Source organism: Jaculus jaculus, chromosome 1 (assembly GCF_020740685.1).
Source record: "Jaculus jaculus isolate mJacJac1 chromosome 1, mJacJac1.mat.Y.cur, whole genome shotgun sequence".
In the NCBI taxonomy this organism is placed as follows: Eukaryota; Metazoa; Chordata; class Mammalia; order Rodentia; family Dipodidae; genus Jaculus; species Jaculus jaculus.
This window is the reverse complement of record NC_059102.1, coordinates 43,187,633-43,206,011: the sequence shown is the minus strand read 5'-3', so window position 1 is coordinate 43,206,011 and position 18,379 is coordinate 43,187,633. Positions and strand designations below refer to the sequence as shown.

The following is an 18,379-nucleotide window of genomic DNA, read 5'->3' as shown; positions in this document are numbered from 1 at the left end:
TTTATTTCTTTATTTATTTGAGAGAGAGAGAGAGTGGAGAGGCAGATATATACAGAGAATGGGCGTGCCAGGGCCTTCCAACACTGCAACTGAACTCCAGATGCATGAGCCACCTTGTGCATCTGGTTTACGTGGGTCCTGGGGAATTGAATCTGGGTTCTTTTTATTTTTATTTTTTGTCTTTTTATTTATTTATTTATTTTTGGGTTTTTGAGGTAGGGTCTCACTCTAGCCCAGGCTGACCTGGAATTCACTATGGAGTCACTATGGTGGCCTTGAACTCACGGCAATCCTCCTACCTCCGCCTCCCAAGTGCTGGGATTAAAGGCCTGTGCCACCACGCCCAGCTTTTGTCATTGTCATTTTTTTTTTTGAAATTGACAACTCTGGGTTCTTTTCAAAGATTTCTTTCTTTCTTTATTTATTTGCAAGCTGAAAACAAGAGTTAAAGAGAAGAGAGACAGACAGAGAGAGGAGGGGCATGCCGGGGCCTGTTGCCACTGCAAACAAACTCCAGATACATGTGCCCATTGTGCATCTGGCTTATGTGGGTCCTGGGGAATCAAACCTTGGTCCTTTGGCTTTGCAGGCAAGGGCCTTAACCACTAATCCATCTCGCCAGCACTCTGGATTCTTTTTAAATATTTATTATTTACTTGTGTGCACATGTGTGATTCTATGTTCCATCTTCTCTGAGATAGGGTCTTTTGCTGTTGCAAATGAACTGGTAGTCTGCAAACAAACATCAGACTACCTAGCCCAGAAGCTTCAGATTCTCTGGGCTCTGCTTCTTGTTGTAGGCACACTGGAATCACAGATGAATGTGCCACCTTACATCCAGCTTTTTTTTTTTTTTTTTTTTTTTTGGTTTTTTTTTGAGGTAGGGTCTCACTCTGGTCCAGGCTGACCTGGAATTAACTATGTAGTCTCAGGGTGGCCTTGAACTCACGGCAATCCTCCTACCTCTGCCTCCCGAGTGCTGGGATTAAAGGCGTGCGCCACCACGCCCGGCTTTACATCCAGCTTTATGAGGGTGCTGGAGAATTGAACTCAGGCTAGCAAGCAAGTAACTTTAAATGCTGGACATCTGTTTTTACTTTACACTCATTACTTTAAGAAAAAGAGAAGTCTTGGGCCACATATGGTGGCCCAAGACTAATTCTAGCCCTTGAGAGGTTGAAGCAGAATGATGGTAGAGTCAATGACTATGTAGTCTCAGGCTGGCCTCAACTCACAGCAGTCCACCTATCTTGGCCTCCCAAGTGCTGGTATTAAAGACGTGAACCACTACCCCGGGCTTTGTTAATTTAAAAAAAAGTTATTTTATTATTATTTATTTGAGAGAGAGAGAGAGAGAGAGAGAGAGAGAGAGAGAGAAAATGGGCACACCAGGGCCTTCAGCCACTGCAAACAAACTCCAGATGTGTGTGCCCCCTTCTACACATGTGCAACATTGCATGCTTGCATCACTGTGTGCCTGGCTTACATGGGACCTGGAGATTCAAACATGAGTTCTTAGGCTTCACAGGCAAGTGCCTTAACCAAATATTTTAAAAAATATTTAATTTTATTTATTTATTTGCATGCAAAAGACAAAGAGGGGCTGGAGAGATGGCTTAGTGGTTAAGCGCTTGCCTTTGAAGCCTAAGGACCCCGGTTCAAGGCTTGATTCCCCAGGACCCACGTTAGCCGGATGCACAAGGGGGCGCACGCATCTGGAGTTCGTTTGCAGTGTCTGGAAGCCCTGGTGCGCCCATTCTCTTTCTGTTTCTCTTCTCTCTCTGTCTCTCTTTTCTCTCTGCTTGCAAATAAATAAATTTTAAAAAATAAATAAAAATTAAAAAAAAAAGAGAGAAAGAGGCAGAGGGGGGAGAAAGAATGGGTGCAGCAAAGCCTCAAGCCACTGCAAACAAACTCCAGATGCATGCACCACCTTATGCATCTAGCTTACATGGGTCCAGGGAAATTGAACCTGGGTCCTTCGGCTTTATAGACAAGCACATTAATCATTAAGCCATTTCTCCAGCACCAACCCAAATATTTTATTTTAATTTATTACACAGAGAGAGAGAGGCAGATAGAGAGAATGGGTGTGCCAGGGCCTCTAGCCACTTCGCAGGCAAGTGCCTTAACTGCTATGCCATCTCTCCAACCCCAGTTAATTTTTAAAATATTGTAATTCATTTATTTACAAACACACACACACACACACACACACACAGAGAGAGACAGAGAGAGACAGAGACAGAGACAGAGACAGAGAAAGAGATAATGGGTGCACCAGGGCCTCCAGTCACTGAAAATGAACTCCAGATAAATGCCCCACTTTGTGCATCTGGCTTTATATAGCTACTGGGGAATTGAACCAGGGTCATTAGGATATGCAGGCCAGTGTCTTAACCAGTGAACCATCACTCCAGCTCTAATGCAACAAAATTCTTATTTATGACCTTAGGACCCTAGATATCTACATTAGACTTAGTTTTGAGGGCCAGACAGTAATTCAGCCTGCTTTGATTGCACTAAATGAAGAGATGATAAAAGTTGATGCATGCACACTGAGCAAGCAGAAAAATTAGTTAGCAGTCTGGAATTTGAAATCAGTAAGACTTCTGAGCTTCCTTCCTGTGTATGACCACAGACAGTATATTTGCTTTGCCTGTTGGTTGACTAAATATTATAAAATTCCTATTTCAGTGAGTAGTTCTGAAGATTAAGTGGGATGATATGTGCAAAGGCTTTAGGGCAGTTTGATAACTCATAGCTGTATCTATGATTGGTTACTTATGTCACGTGTGGTGGTTCAGCATGGGATATGGGGGGCGGGGACAGGACTGAAGCAGGAGGACTGCTGGATTTTCCGGCCAACTGGGGCTCTGTAGCAATATCTTTATTTTTAAACATCTTATTTACCTATTTTATTTATTTATTTGAGACAGACAGAGGGAGAGAGAGAAAAAAAAATGGGTGCGCCAGGGTCTCCAGCCACTGCAAACGAACTCCAGATGCAGGTGCCACCATGAGCATCTGGCTTATGTGGGATCTGGTGAATCGAACCTTGGTCCTTAGGCTTTGCAGGCATACGCCTTAACAACTAAGCCATCTCTCCAGCCCTCTGTAGCAATATCTTCTCTCAAAAACAAAACATGGGGCTGGGGAGTGGCTTAGTGGTTAAAGGTTCTTGCTTGCAGTGCCTGCTGGTTTTGGTTCAATTCCTCAGCACCCATGTAAAGACAAATACACAGAGGAGTGCCTGCATCTGGAGTTCATTTTTGCCTTCACACACTTATTCTCTCTCTCATAAGTAAAAATACATACCTAAATAAACAAGTAAATAAATACTTAAAACAACAACAGGGGGCTAGGAAGATAGCTCAGTTGGCAAAGTTCTTACCTTGTAAGCATGATAACCTGATTTCATCACCAGAACCCACTTTAAAATGCCACACAAGGGACTGCAGAGATGGATTAGTGGTAAAGGCATTTGCCTGTGGAGCCTAGAAACCAGGTTTGATTTCCCAGTAACCGCATAAACCAGGTACACAAGGTGGCTGTGGTGGTTTGATTCAGGTGTCACCCATAAACTTTGGTGTTCTGAATGCTGGGTTCCCAGCTGATGGAGATTTGGGAATTAATACCTCCTGGAGGCAGTGTATTGTTGGGGGTGGACTTATAGGTGTTATAGCCAGTTTCCCCTTGCCAGTGTTTGGCATACTCTCCTGTTGCTATTGCCCACTTTATGTTGGCTAGGGGGTGATGTCCACCCTCTGGTCATGCAATCATTTTTCCCTGCCATCATTAAGCTTCCTCTTGAGTCTGTAAGCCAAAATAAGCCCTTTTTCCCAAAAGCTGCTCTTGGTTGGGTGATTTCTGTCAGCAATAGTAAAGTTGGTACTGAGGCGTGGGATTGCTGCTAGACACCTGACTGTGTGGCTTTAGCCTTTTGGAACTGATATTTTTTATTTATTTATTTTATTTTTTATTTTTTTGGTTTTTCAAGGTAGGGTCTCACTCTAGCCCAGGCTGACCTGAAATTAACTATGTAATCTCAGGGTGGCCTCAAACTCATGGTGATCCACCTACCTCTGCCTCCCAAGTGCTGGGATTAAAGGAGTGTGTCACCATGCCTGGCTGGAACTGATATTTAAGAGGAATAGGGAAGGATTTGAAACCTAGGCTTAAGAGACACCTTGCAGTGCTGTAAGTACAGTTTGATGGACTATTTTGGTCAGAGTTGAAAGACCTGAATGCAGTAAGAACCATGGACTGTGAGGTTTGGCTTATGATGATGAGAAAGAGCTTTGCCTGAACTGGGCTAGAAGCAGTTTGTGTGAGAGGCTTGCTGTTATGCCCATGTCCTGTGTAGGGTTGAAGTGCATAGAAACAGACTGTGCAGAGTGTTATGGTACAGAAAGAAATCTTTGGTGAGCTCCTCTCCCCAGGTCTCTGGTGCTTGCTGGCATTTGTGCTGGCAGTGGGGGAGGGGAGGCTGTGGATGGTGGCTGAAGTTCTGCTGGTCCTTGCAATCCTCTTCCTCACTAGCTGCTCCTCTCCCTCACCAATAAATAAATAATATGTCAATAAATAAAATGCCACACAATTGTGATGATCCCTAGAGCATGTCAGCCAGCTAGTTTAGCCTAATTGATGAGCTCCAGACCAAGGAGACATCCATTCTCAAAAAACAGAGGTGGATGGGCTGAGAGATGGCTCAGCAGTTAAGGCACTTGCCTACAAAGCTTAATGACAGTAATTTGATCCCTGGTAAACTTGATCCCATTTAAAGCCAGATGCACAGAGTGGCACATTGATCTGGAGTTTGTTTACAGCAATTGAAGGCCCTGGAGTGCCCATCCACCCTCTTTCCTATCTTTTGCTTGCAAATAAATAAATATATATTTAGGGCTGGAGAGATGGCTTAGCTGTTAAGGTGCTTTCCTGCAAAGCCTAAGAACTCATGTTCAAATCATCAGGTCCCACATAGCCAGACACACAGTGACGCAAAGCACACAATGTTGCACATGTGCACAAGGGGACACATGCATCTGGAGGAGTTTGTTTGCAGTGGCTAAAGTCCCTGGCATGCCCATTCTGTCTGTCTCTCTCTCTCTTAAAAATCATATAAAATAAAAATGTCTCAAAATATTAAAAAAAAAAAACAGGTGGGCAGCGTACTTGAGGAATGACCCTGAGGTTGTCCTCTGGCCTCCACATGTGTACTCCACATGTGCTTGTGTACACACATGCACAAGTATGCATACCCATCACACATATACAAAGCAAAGGAGATGCTGGGTGTGGTGGCCCATGCCTTTAATCCCAGCACACTAGAGGCAGAGTTAGGAAGATCATTGTGAGTTCTAGGCCAGTCTGGGGTTACACAGTGAGTTCCAGGTCAGTCTTGCTTAGAAAAAGACAACCCCCCACCACAAAAGCAGATATTTGAATTTTTCATATTTTATCTTATTTTTTCTTTTGTTAATTTTACTTTTATCTATTGAGAGAGGTAGAGAGATTAAAGTGAAAGAGAGAGAGAATGGATACTCCAGGGCTTCCAGCCACTGCAAAAGATGTATGTTCCACCATGTGCATTCTGGGGAGTCGAACCCAGGTCCTTAGGCTTCACAGGCAAGCACCTTAAAACTAAGCCATCTCTTTATTAACCCTTTATCTCATTTTTCAGTTTATTTATTTATTTTTTGCATCGAGGTTTCATTGTGTGTCCCAGGTTGGCCTCAAACTGGTTATCCGCTACCTGTACTTACCAAGTGCTGGCATTATAGATATGTGTCAACATGTCCAGCTTTATTTTTACCCTGGTGGGGATCCAAATCAGGGTCTAGTGCATGCTTAGCAAGTTGCCAACTACTGAGTTACTCTAGTCCAGGCTGGTTTCAGTATGTAGTCCCAGGCTGACCTCAAACTCACTGTGCTCCTCCTACCTCTGCCTCCAAGTACTATGACTAAAGGCATGCACCACTATTACCTGGCTTTCAGACTGTACTCTTTTTTTTTTTTTTTCTGAGGTGGGGTCTTACTCTGGCTCAGGCTGACCTGGAATTCACTATGTAGTGTCAGGGTGGTCTCAAACTTATGGTGATCCTCCTACCTCTGCCTCCCGAGTGCTGAGATTAAAGCCATGTACCACCATGCCTGGGCTAGACTGTACTTTTTAATTTTATTATTTTTTCAATTCTTGGCATTAATCCAAAAGACTTACAATGTAAATATTTGTTTGATATTTATTAAGGAGCAAGAAAAGAAAAGAAAAAGAAAAAGCTTTTTTTTGCCTATTATCTGTCAGGCATCTTACATATATTATTATTTTAATCCTCACAATGATAATTGTAGCTGTAACAAGTCTTGAAAAAATTTAAATTGCTGGGTGTGGTAGTGCACACCTTTAATCCTAGCACTGTGGAGGTGGAGGAAAGATCACTGTGAGTTTGAGACCACCCTGAAATTACGTAATGAATTCCAGGCCAGCCTGGGCTAGAGGGAGATCCTACTTCAAAATACAAAACAAAACAAATATTTAAATTTGGATGCTAGAAAGATTGCTCACTGATTAAAGGTACTTATTTGCAAAGTCTGATGGTCTGGATTCGATTCCCCAGTACCAACATAAGCCAGATGCACAAAGTGGTGCATATATCTAGAGATCATTTACAGTGGCAAGAGTCCCTGGAGTGACCATTCTCTCTCTGCAGTTTTTTTTTTTTGTTGTTGTTCATTTTTATTTATTTATTTGAGAGTGATCGAGAGAAAGAGGCAGATATAGAGAGAGAATGGGTGTGCCAGGGCTTCTAGCCACTGCAAATGAACTCCAGATGCATGGGCCCCCTTGTGCATCTAACTAACATGGGTCCTGGAAAACTGAACCTCGAACCAGGGTCCTTAGGCTTCACAGGCAAGCGCTTAGCGGCTAAGCCATCTCTCCAGCCCAGTTTTTTTTTTTTTTGTTTTTTTTTTAAATTGAGGTAGGGTCTCACTCTAGCTCAGGCTGACCTGGAATTTACTATGGGTGCCATTCTCTCTTTACAAATAAATTTAAAAAATTAAATTAAATTTGGGCGGGCATGATGTGGCACATGACTTTATTCCCAGCACTCAGGAAACAGAGGTAGGATGCCCACTGTGTGACTGAGGCCAGTGTATGGCTACAGAGTTACTTTGAGGTCCATTTGGGCTACCGTGAAATCTTACCTTGAAAAACCAAAAACGAGATTTAAAATTTCGCCCCTTCAAAAATCATGTACAAGGGCTGGGGATGTATCTCTGTGGCAGATTATTTGCATAGCAGGTAAAGGCCCTGGGTTTAATCTTCAGCAGCTCAGGGTTGCGGTAGCACACAGATGAGCAACAAGAAAAGGACACTTGATGCTTTCTGGCCTCTTCATGCACATGGACACATGGGTTCTACATATGTGCACACACGTGCATATACCACATATCTCACAGTCCACACACATACCGAACAGGCACACACCAATAAATAAATAAATAAAAGCAAATAAAAGGCATCTGATTCGTTTTTTTTTTATTTTCGGGAAAGTCGATTCAGGGTCTTAGGCTGGCTCTGAACTTGCTATACCCCAGAATCACCTTAAATTCCTTGATCCTCCTCCAGCATCCACCTTCTTAATGCAGATGAGTTCCTACCTAACGTGAGACCACGAAGAATCGAACCTGGGTCCTTAGCCTTCGCAGACAAGCACCTTAACCGCTAAGCCATCTCTCCAGCCCAGAAGTAGGGAGATTTAAAAAAGCTGATGACAACTCATTCAGAGAAAAGATTAAAAAGTCAGGGACTAGGGTGACTGCACAGGAGATAAACAGAATTGTACTTTGGAAGAGCCAAAGGTTTTTGTTTTTTTCCGAGGTAGGGAGGTAGGGTCTCATTGTAGCCCAGGCTGACCTGGAACTCATTTTGTAATATCAGGGTGGCCTTGAACTCATGACGATCATCTTACCTCTGCCTCCCAAGCGCTGGGATTAAAGGCGTGAGCCACCACGCCGGGCAGCCAAAGGTACTTGTTAGCTCCGAGCGTGACGGTGAGGAAGACTAGTGTGTGCAAGGGAATGGAGTCCCGTTATGGGTAGATCCATTTCGAGACACCCAGGAGTCATCGAAGGAAATCAATCGGTAGACAGGTGGCTATAGGCGTAATAGAGAGACTGTCTGAGCTGTGGAAGTTGGTTTAAGAGGAGGACCACGGAGGGGACAAGAGGCATATAAGTTCTCGTGCCTAAGCGTGGCCCCGAAGAGGAATCCAGCCACAGAGTCTACGCCTGATTATTCCTGGGCCCCCGCGACCTCCATTGGCCAGGTCTATCCAGACGTTCGAAGCGCGCCTACGGAAAGCCGGAGGTCCGCGAAGCCCGGCACAGTGGGATATGTAGTCCGGGCGGCGCGATTGCGTAAGCAGGCTCCGCTGAAACCCGCGCCGCGCCCTTCCACTGCGAGCTCGCGGCTGGCGCGCGGGAAGCCGCGGTTCCCTTCGCTTCTGGCCACGCCCCGTGGGCGGAGCTCCAGGGAGGACGCCGCGTCCCATGATGCCCTGCGCGCCCGCGCTGCTATTGGCCTGGCAACTCCGCTCCTTTTTCAAATTGAGGCGCCGAGTCGTTGCTGGGCTCCTGGGCCGAGACGAGATTGGAGGTTCGGCAGCTGTCCCCCGCCTCCCGCTGGTGCGGGACAGTCGCTACGGCCAGAGTCCTGGGTGGACAGCGGGGACGCTGAGCCGCGTGTCTCCGCCGTAGCACCCCGCGGGAGCAGGCGGACACTCAGGTACCCAGAGCCCCCGAGTCCGCGGTCGGACCGTCAGGGTTTGGCGGCACAGTCATGGCGTCCCAGCCCAATTCCTCGGCGAAGAAGAAAGAAGAGAAGGGCAAGAACATCCAGGTGGTGGTGAGATGCAGGTAGGGCGAGGCTTTGCTGCTGGGCTCCCTCCTGCGCGGGGCCGCAGAAGGGTTCTGTTCGCCTTTCCCCAGGGCATCAAAACTGTGCGGGTTACAGTGTTTTTGGTTCGGTAAAAATGCTGTCAGGTTGGCGTGAGATCTAAGCAGAATGTTAGTTTTAGAGGTTCCTGCTGGACCGAGCTCCCCAATGTCAGTGTTAAAATGAACTTGTTGAAATTGTTGCTTCATTAGTGACTTCGGTATTTCTTGCAGTTTCTTAGAAGCGTCCCGCAGTTTATTCATGTAGATGTCTTTTGTGTGTCTTTTTTATTGCTGCTAAAATTTTGTTGTTGTAATTTTTCTATAAACCCAAAAGTATTCTCAAAATTGAAAAGGTTATTTTAAGACCCTCTTGTCAACAAACTGTTAAGTTCTTGATAGCTAAGCTTTGGCAAGACTAGCCATCAATCAAAGGTAATGACAAAGGTTTTGTACTTTTCGGTGGCTTAATTTTTTAAAAATGTTTTTGACAGTTTCATACATGAATATAATCCACCTCCCTTGTGGTGTTTTTTTTTTTTTTTTTTTTTTTTGGCGGGGGGGGGGGTTCGAGGTAGTCTCGCTTTAGCCCAGGCTGACCTGGAATTCACTGTTTCATTGTGAAGTCTCAGGCTTGAACTCACAGCGATCTTCCTACCTCTGCCTCCCAAGTGCTGGGATGAAAGGTGTGTGCTACCACACCCAGGCCCCCCCCCCCTTTTTAAAATTGAGACAAGGAATCACTTGACAGCCTATACTGATTTGGAACTCACTATGTAGTCCAGGCTGGATTTGAACTCCTGGCGATCCTCAACCCCCGCGTTCTGGGATTACAGATACAAGCTAGCAGGCCCTAGTGATGGACAAGTTTTAAAACTAGGTTCCAGAGAAGAAAGGTGGCGACTTAAGTCTAGTCAGTGACACCCCTTGCAAGCCCAGGGCCACTTATTTTGGAGATTTTCATTCATATCCCCCCCCCCCCGCCCCGCCCGCCCGCCCAACCCATAGGGTCTCACTCTAGCCCTGCCTGTCCCGGAACTCATTCCGTAGTCTAAGGCTGTCCTCAAACGCACAGTGATTCTCTTACCTCTGCCTGCCAAGTGCTGGGATTGAAGGTGTGCAACACAAGGCTGTGGTGACTTTTATTAATAGCACAACAACAAATATAAATTTTAAAATTGTTTGTTTACTAAAGCTAAGCAATACTAACTTACTGCTTTTAGTTTCTTCGATTTTGTTTTTGTTCCTTACAAAATACTTACAAGGGACACTAACAAACATTTGAGTGTCTGTCACTTAAATCATAGCTGTGCTCCTTCTTTCCTCTATCCACACTTTTTTGAACTTGATGTTTATTGTGCTTGCCTTAGGATAAATTTCGTTTACATTTTCAACACGGAAATGCTTAAGTTGTGTCTAGTATGGACAATAAATTTGGTATAGTTCTTTTTTCTGGTTAGGATTTCTCTGTCAAATAATCTTGCTACAAATTTGTCATTAAACTTAATAAGCAACATATGAGGCGCTCATTGTTTGCAAAGTTTTTATGTAAAGGAAAATTTTTCCTTTTGATCAAGAGATAGTTTTTAAAAAATTAGGCTTTGGGGGCAACATGTAATTTCTGTCACTTAGTGTCTGGTTTTAATTTTAGAATGACCCTTTAAAACTGTCAAAGCAGTCATAGATCTTCGGAGGGTAAGGGCCAAATTTTGACCCACAGGCCACAGTTTACACATCCTGGTTTACTTGATCTAGCTACTGACTTGTTTTCTCTCTACCCTTAACAACTCCTTCCCCTCATTCTTCCTAGTCTTAAAAACTTGTGTTCCAAATGCACAAAATGAATATAATGTACAGATGTTTCTTCAAGACTCTTGTTTTCAATTTTTTTGGTGTCTAAAAATGAAATCACAAGCAGGGCGTGGTGGCGCATGCCTTTAATGCCAGCACTCAGGAGGCAGAGGTAGGAGGATTGCCATGAATTCGAGGCCATCCTGAGACTACATAGTGAATTCCAGGTCAGTCAGGACCAGAGTGAGACCCTGCCTCGGAAAACCAAAAACCAAAAAATGAAATCACTAGATCATATGCTAATTGTTAACTTTTTTGAAGAACTAACATACTGTTTTCCATAGTGGCTGTGCTATTTTACATTCTCACCCACACTTTTCTGTTTTTCTTTTTTTGTTTGTTGTTGTTTGTTTTCATAGTAGCCATCCTAATAAGTGTGACAGTATTTCATTATAGTTCCCTTTCCTATCTCCCAATGCTGGTAGGTAGATTGGTAGATCAACTGCCTCACCAATCCCTCCCATACTAGCTTTGGTTAGCATTTCCCCAGTGATAAGTGATGTGGAACATCTATTCTTATTCATGTAGTGCATATCTTTGGAGAAGTGTCTTAAATTTTTTTGGGGGGATGGGAGGGGGTGTTTGGTAGTGTTAACTGTGGAAGGATTGAACTCAGGGCTTCATTCATGCTAGAAAAGCTCTACTTTTGAGCTGTACCCTGCTGTATCCTAGCACTTGCCCACTTCTAAATTAGATTTTGTTGTTGAGTTTTAGAAGTTTATTATATATTTAAATAATAATCTCTTCAGATTTGCACATTTTTTATTTATTTGAGAACAGACAGAGAAAGAGGCAGAGAGAAGGAGGGAGAGGGAGAGAGAGAGAGAAAGAATGGGCATGCCATGGCCTCCAGCCATTACAAACGAACTCCAGATGCATGTGCTACCTTGTGCATTTGGCTAACATGGGTCCTGGGAAATCGAGACTCGAACCCAGTGTCCTTAGGCTTCACAGGCGAGCGCTTAACCACTAAGCTATCTCTCCAGCCCTGCACATATTTTTAATCTCATTCTATGGATTGGTTTTATATGTTGACAGGTGTTTTGCTTTCCTTGAAAAAGCAGTCTTACCATGCAACTTAAGCTGGTTCTCTCAGGTTTTCAATGCAGGTCTCACTGTAGCCCAGGCTGACCTGGAACTTACTCTGTAGTCCCAGGCTGGCCTCCAACTCACAACTCTGGGGATTAAAGGCATGCGCCACCACGCTCAGCTGATTCTTTCTCTCTCTGTTTTGGGCTTTGGAGGTAGGATTTCACTCTAGCTCAGGCTGACCTGAAATTCACTATGTAGTCTCGGGGTGGCCTCAAACTCATGGCGATCCTCCTCCTCTGTCTCTCAAGTGCTAGGATTAAAGGCATGTGCCACCACACCTGGCTGATTCTCTCTTTTGATATACTTTTTTTTTCTATTTTTATTTTTATTCATTAGAAACGTCGTTGTATGGATAAGTCAATGTGTTGGTAAACAAAACTTTTAGTTACAGGTGTCTGCCACCATGCATGTTTTTTAATTACTGTTTTAGTTTAGTGCTGAAGTGGGTTTCACTGTGGTGGCTTCCTTCACGTATCATGACACAGTGTTCTTGTTTGTTCACCCCACTGTCCTCCCTGGGTGTGCGTGTGTGTAGGTGTGTGTAGGTGTGTGTGAGTGTAGAGCCAGAAGTTGAGGCTCGGTGTCTTTCTCAGTTGCTGCCCACCTCAGTTTTTGAGACAAGAGCTTGCATAGAACCTAGAGCTCACCAGTTGGCTAGACTTGCTAGCCAGCAAGCCCTAGGGATCTCCTGTCTTGGCTTCCTCAGCACTGGTATTACAAGCAGGTGCCACCATGTCTGGCCTTTGCCTGGGTTCTGAGGACCTGAGTTCAAGGACAAGAAGCATTTTGCTCATCCATGGGTCTACCATCTCCTCAGCTCAGTCTTCATCTCATAAGGAAGAGGGAAAAAAGGAACTGTGTAGCTCTGTGGTAAAGTGCTTTCCTTGCATGTTCAAGGTCCTGAGCTTGATACCCAGCAACACACACACACACACACACACACACACACACACACACACACACACGAAAAATACATATGGATTAAAACAAAAACAAAAACATTCCTGTCATCTGAGAACAGAGATAAGTGTATTTCTTCTTTTCCAATTTGGGTGTCTTTTTTTTTTTTCCCTTTCCCTTTTCCTGCCTACTTGCTCTTGCTGAATTTACAGTGCTCTTTTGACCAGAAGTCATGAAAGAACTCTTGTACTTAAAGGTAAAGCTTCCAGTCTTTGAATTGAATTTCATGTTTGCTAAGGTTTTTTTTTTTTTTTTTTGTATTTGGCTCTTATTATGTTGAGCTATTTTCCTTGTGATCTTTGTTCACTGAGTGTTTTTAGCCTGAAGTGCTTTTGAATTTTGTCAAATATTTTTTCTTCATCAGTTGACAGGAAGGGTTTTTTTCTCTTCATTTTGTTAATTCTTTCTGATCAGTTTTTGTATGTTGAGTTATCCTTGCATTGGCCATGTGTATAATAACTTTTTGTTTGCTTGTTTGTTTTTTGGTTTTTCAAGGTAGGGTCTCACTCTGGCCCAAGCTGACCTTGAATTAACTATGTAGTCTCAGGGTGTCCTTGAACTCACGGTGATCCTCCTACCTCTGTCTCCCGAGTGCTGGGATTAAAGGCGTGCACCGCCATGCCTGGTTTTGCATAATCTTTTTCATATGCTGTTCAACATAGTATGCTAATTTTTGTGTGTGTGTGTGTGTGTGTGTATGTGTGTGTATGTGTGTGCATGTGTGTGGTTTTCCATGGTAGAGCCTGACTCTAGCCTAGGCTGACCAGGAATTCACTATGTAGTATCAGTGTGAACTCACAGCAGTTCTCCTTCCTTTGCCTCCTGAGTGCTGTGATAAAAGGCATGTGCCACCATGCCCAGCTTGTTTTTAATGTTTTTTAAATTATTACTTGCAGGAAGGGAAGAAAGGAAGGAATGGGTGTGCCAGGGAGCTCCAGATGCATGCTCTACTTTATGAAGCTGGCTTTATGTGGGCATGGGCTATTGAACCTGGGCTGTCATACTTTTCACAAGTGCCTTTAAGTGCTGAACCATTTCCAACCTCTTTTTTCTGTTTGTTGTGTATTTCAAAAAAATGTATATTTTTTATTTTTTTGAGGTAGAGTCTCACTCTGGTCCAGGCTGACCTGGAATTAACTATGTAGTCTCAGGGTAGCCTTGAACTCATGGCAATCCTCCTTTAAAAAATATTTTAAATTAATTAATTAGTTTGAGCAAGAGAGGAAGAGGGAGAGAGAAAATGGGCACATCAGGGTCTTCAGCTGCTGCAAACAAACTTCAGATGTGTGTACCACTTTGTGCATCTGGCTTATGCGGGTCCTGGGCACTTAAATCTGAATCCTTTTGGCTTTGCAGGCAAGTGCCTTAACCGCTAAGCCATCTCTCCAGCCCTATTTATATTTTTATTTATTTGCTTTCAGAGAGTAAGAGGGGAGAAAGAGGGAGGATCTGAGAATGGGCATGCCAAGGCTTTGCTACTTCATATGAACTTCAGATACATGCCCAGCTTTGTGTGTGTGGATTTATGTGGTGCTGAGGAATTGAACCTGGGCTGGTAGGCTTTGCAAACAAGTACCTTCAACCCCTGAGCCACCTCTCCAGCCTGAGGTCCATTCTTCATTTCCTCCCTCCATTCCTTCCTCTCTCCTCTCTTTCTTTCTTTCTTGGAGATAGTCTCTATTAGGTAGTCTAGGAGGACCTTAAACTTAATCATCCTGCCCAGCCTTCCAAGTGCTAAGTGTATATACCACCATACTTACAGACAATAAACCATGATATTTCCCTCCCCTCCCCCATTTTCTACTTCACAACTCCACTTTCCACCATATCCCCTCCCTTTCTCCATTACTTTCTATTTTATTTTGATGTCATCATCTTTTTCTTCTATTATGAGGGCCTTGTGAAGGTATTGCTAGGCACTGTGAGGTTGTGGATATCAAGGCCAATTTCTGTCTGGACAGTAGCATTGTAAGGAGTTGTACCCTTCCTTTGGCTCTTACATTCTTTTCTCCACCTCTTCTGCAATGGACCTTGAGCCTTGGAGGGTGTGATAGAGATGTTTCAGTGCTGAGCACTCCTCCATCACTTCTTCTCAGCACTGTGTTGGCTTTTGGTTCATCCCAGTGGTCCTCACCATCTGAAAAGAGAAGCTTCTCTAACCAACAGTGTGAGTAGCATTAATATATGAGTATGAACATTAAGTGTAGTGCTTTCAGGGCAGTTTGGTGAGACAAGAGGCTTTATACCCTTAAGGCACATGACCTCCCCTGCCATAGGCTTTTGATTATGTTTTCAGTACCAGGCATGTACTCTCTCCCATAGAACAGGTCTCCTGTCCAAGTAGAGAGCAGTTGGTTTCCTCCAGAGCAGACATGCCACTATTGCACCCATTTGGTCATTTGGCCTATCTGGTCAAACTTGAGGCTTCTAGTGTCCACTGTTTTCACCGCTGATGACTTCTGTCTCCCATAGGGCTGCATGCAGTGCAGCTTTTTCCAACTTTCAGTTGGCTGGTCTACAGGGAGAAGGTTTTCAGCTCCACACCAGCTTGATTTTTTTCACTGATCTTGCTGCCAACCCATGTGAAGTCTTCAGCAATAGGATGTTACCATTTGTTACTTGTGGGAAACCAAGGGCCTTGGCAATAGCCTATAATGTTTTGGAGGCAGCAGGGACCTCCTTGGCCAATGACTCACTGGTACGCATCCCATCCCTGGCACTGAAAATTTTCTATTAGCAATCTATGGCTTCTGGATGTGCCGTTATCCAAAGAAGTAGGCTTTCATATGTCTTATTCAGAATATCTTGATTTGATTTTTTTTGTTTGTTTTTTTTGAGGTAGGGTTTCACTTTAGCTGAAGCTGACCTGGAATACACGATGTAGTCTTAGGGTGGCCTTGGAACTCTTGGCAGTCCTCCTACTTCTGCCTCCGGAGTGCTGAGATTAAAGGCATGCGCCACCATGTCTGACTTAGAATATCTTGAATTTTGATTGACCCTTCCCCCACCCTTCTCTTACTCAATCTCTTCCCCTGGCCTCACTTAAGCCATTCCACTCCCTGTAAGGTTCTTCTACTTACATATATACAATACCATCCCCTAAAGTTCTCTCTCCCCCCTCCCTTATAGTCTTTTTCTAGCTTACTTGCCTCTGTTACTGATTTTTTTGCTTCCAGCTCACACACAAGTCTAAACATTTGTAGCTAGGATCCACATATGAGAGAGAATATGTGCTGTTTGGCTTTCTGGATCTGGGTTACCTGGCTTTGAATTTTTTTTAAACATATTTCATTTATTTACTTTTGAGAGGTTGGGGGAAGAGAATGAGCACACCAGGGCCTCCAACTACTGCAAATGAACTCTAGACGCATGCACTACCTTATGCATCTGGTTTTAATGTACTTGGGAATTGAACCTGGATCTTTAGGCTGCACAGGCAGGTAACTTAACAGCTAAGTCATGTCTCCAGCCCTTGGCTTTGAATTTTTTTTTAAAAATTTTATTTATTTATTTATTTATTTGAGAGCGACGGATGCAGAGAGAAAGACAGATAGAGGGAGAGAGAGAGAATGGGCGCGCCAGGGCCTCCAGCCTCTGCAAACTAACTCCAGACGTGTGCACCCCCTTGTGCATCTGGCTAAAGTGGGACCTGGGGAACCGAGCCTCGAACCGGGGTCCTTAGGCTTCACAGGCAAGCGCTTAACTGCTAAGCCATCTCTCCAGCCCCTTGGCTTTGAAATTTTATGTGAGTGGTATAAGGAATAGTAATCTGCAGTTTTCACATGTCTTTGTATTTTTATTTATTTATTTATTTATATATATATTTTTTTTGGTTGTTTGAGGTAGGGTCTCGCTCTAACCCAGGCTGATCTGAAATCCACTAAGTACTCTCAGAGTGGCCTCAAACTCATGGCATTTTCCTACCTTTGCCTTTCAAGTGCTGTGATTAAAGGCATGTGCCACTACACTTGGCTTTTGTATTTTTTTTAAAACAAATTTATTATTTGAGTATAGGGGGTGTGGGTGTGTGGAAATCAGGGGACAACTTTAAAATGTGTATGTTCGGGCCGGGCGTGGTGGCGCTCGTCTTTAATCCCAGCACTTGGGAGGCAGAGGTGGGAGGATCACCATAAGTTTGAGGCCACCTTGAGACTACATAGTGAGTTCCAGGTCCGTTTGGGCTGGAGTGAGACCCTACCTTGAAAAACCAAAAAAATAAAATAAAATAAAATGTGTATGTTCTACCTTCTTTGAGACAGGATCTCTTGCTACTGCAAATAAACTGTCTGTCACACTTGGAATTGAGTGTCAGATTAGCTGGCCCATTTGTATGGTCTTGTTATCAGGGAAATCCCACCTAGTCTCAGAATGACTAAGTTTGAAATATTTGATAGTTCATCTTTGAAACCATCCGGTCCTGAGTTTCTCTCTTCCTTCCCTCCCTGCCTGGGCAAAGTGGTATTAGAGAAAGTAAGGACTAAATAAGGTTTAAGAGTTGGCATTGAGACTCTTCTTGTTAAAGGTGGTCACAACATGACAAAACCAAGTTGTACTGTACCACTGCTTTGCCTGGCCTGTTTGGTGACTTTGGGAGTTTGATCTCTCCTGTTTCCAGCATGGGGATACACACTATAGGCTTTACCTCCCAGCATGTGGATGGCCTCTTCCTCACTCTTCACAGCTAGGGTGGCTTCATCCTCCAGCAGTGCCCTCCACTGAGGCCATGGCTGCCTCCATTTGGGCTAGTCTCCTGGCTAGGCGGTAGCTCCCAGGCATGCGTGTTGAGCAGCATCTTGGAAGTTGAACCTTAGGGCCAGCTGCTTCTGGGAAGATGAGAAATTGTAGGACTTTCTTTGTCAGACTCCCTCCTCTACCCCCCCCCCACCTCTATGTTGGGGACCAAAGTCAGGGTCTTGTGCATATTAGGCATGTCCTATACTAATAAGCCACATCTCCAGACCCTGTCTGATTTTTTTCATTACTGATTAAATCTCACCAGTTACAGGTCATTTAGATTTGCTATTGCTTTGTGATTTGGTCTTGGCAGGTTTTTATTTTTATTTATTTTATATTTTGATTTTTTGAGGTTGGGTCTCACTCTAGCCCAGGGTGACCTGGAATTAACTCTGTATTCTTTTTTTTTTTTTTTTTTTGGTTTTTCGAGGTACAGTCTCACTCTAGCCCAGGCTGACCTGGAATTCACTATGGAGTCTCAGGGTGGCCTCGAACTCACAGCAATCCTCTGCCTCCCGGGTGCTGGGATTAAAGGTGTGCGCCACCACGCCCAGCTAACTCTGTATTCTTAAGATGGACTTGAACTCAGGCAGTCCTCCTACCTTGGCTTCCTAAGGGCTGGGACTAAGGGTGTAAGCCATCATGCCTAGCCAGGTTTTGTATTTTTAGGAATCTGTTCAGCTAGGTAAAATTTTGTCAGTATATAATTGTTCATTGCACTCTTTAATCATCTTAATTTTTGTAAAGTCTATTACCACTTTCACTTCTAATTTTAGTAAGCTTGTTTTTCACTGGTACATATAGT

General features: G+C 43.9%; 1 protein-coding gene across 1 annotated transcript in view; it reads left to right on the top strand.

Annotated features, from left to right (window-relative positions):
* Positions 1–8,631: 8,631 nt before the first annotated feature.
* Kif11 (kinesin family member 11) overlaps positions 8,632–18,379 on the top strand; it is a 64,350-nt gene continuing 54,602 nt past the window's right edge. The window contains exon 1 of the mRNA XM_045134159.1: positions 8,632–8,919. Coding sequence (XP_044990094.1) covers positions 8,843–8,919 — 77 coding nt within the window. The 5' untranslated portion in view covers positions 8,632–8,842. The remainder of the gene's footprint in view (positions 8,920–18,379) is intronic.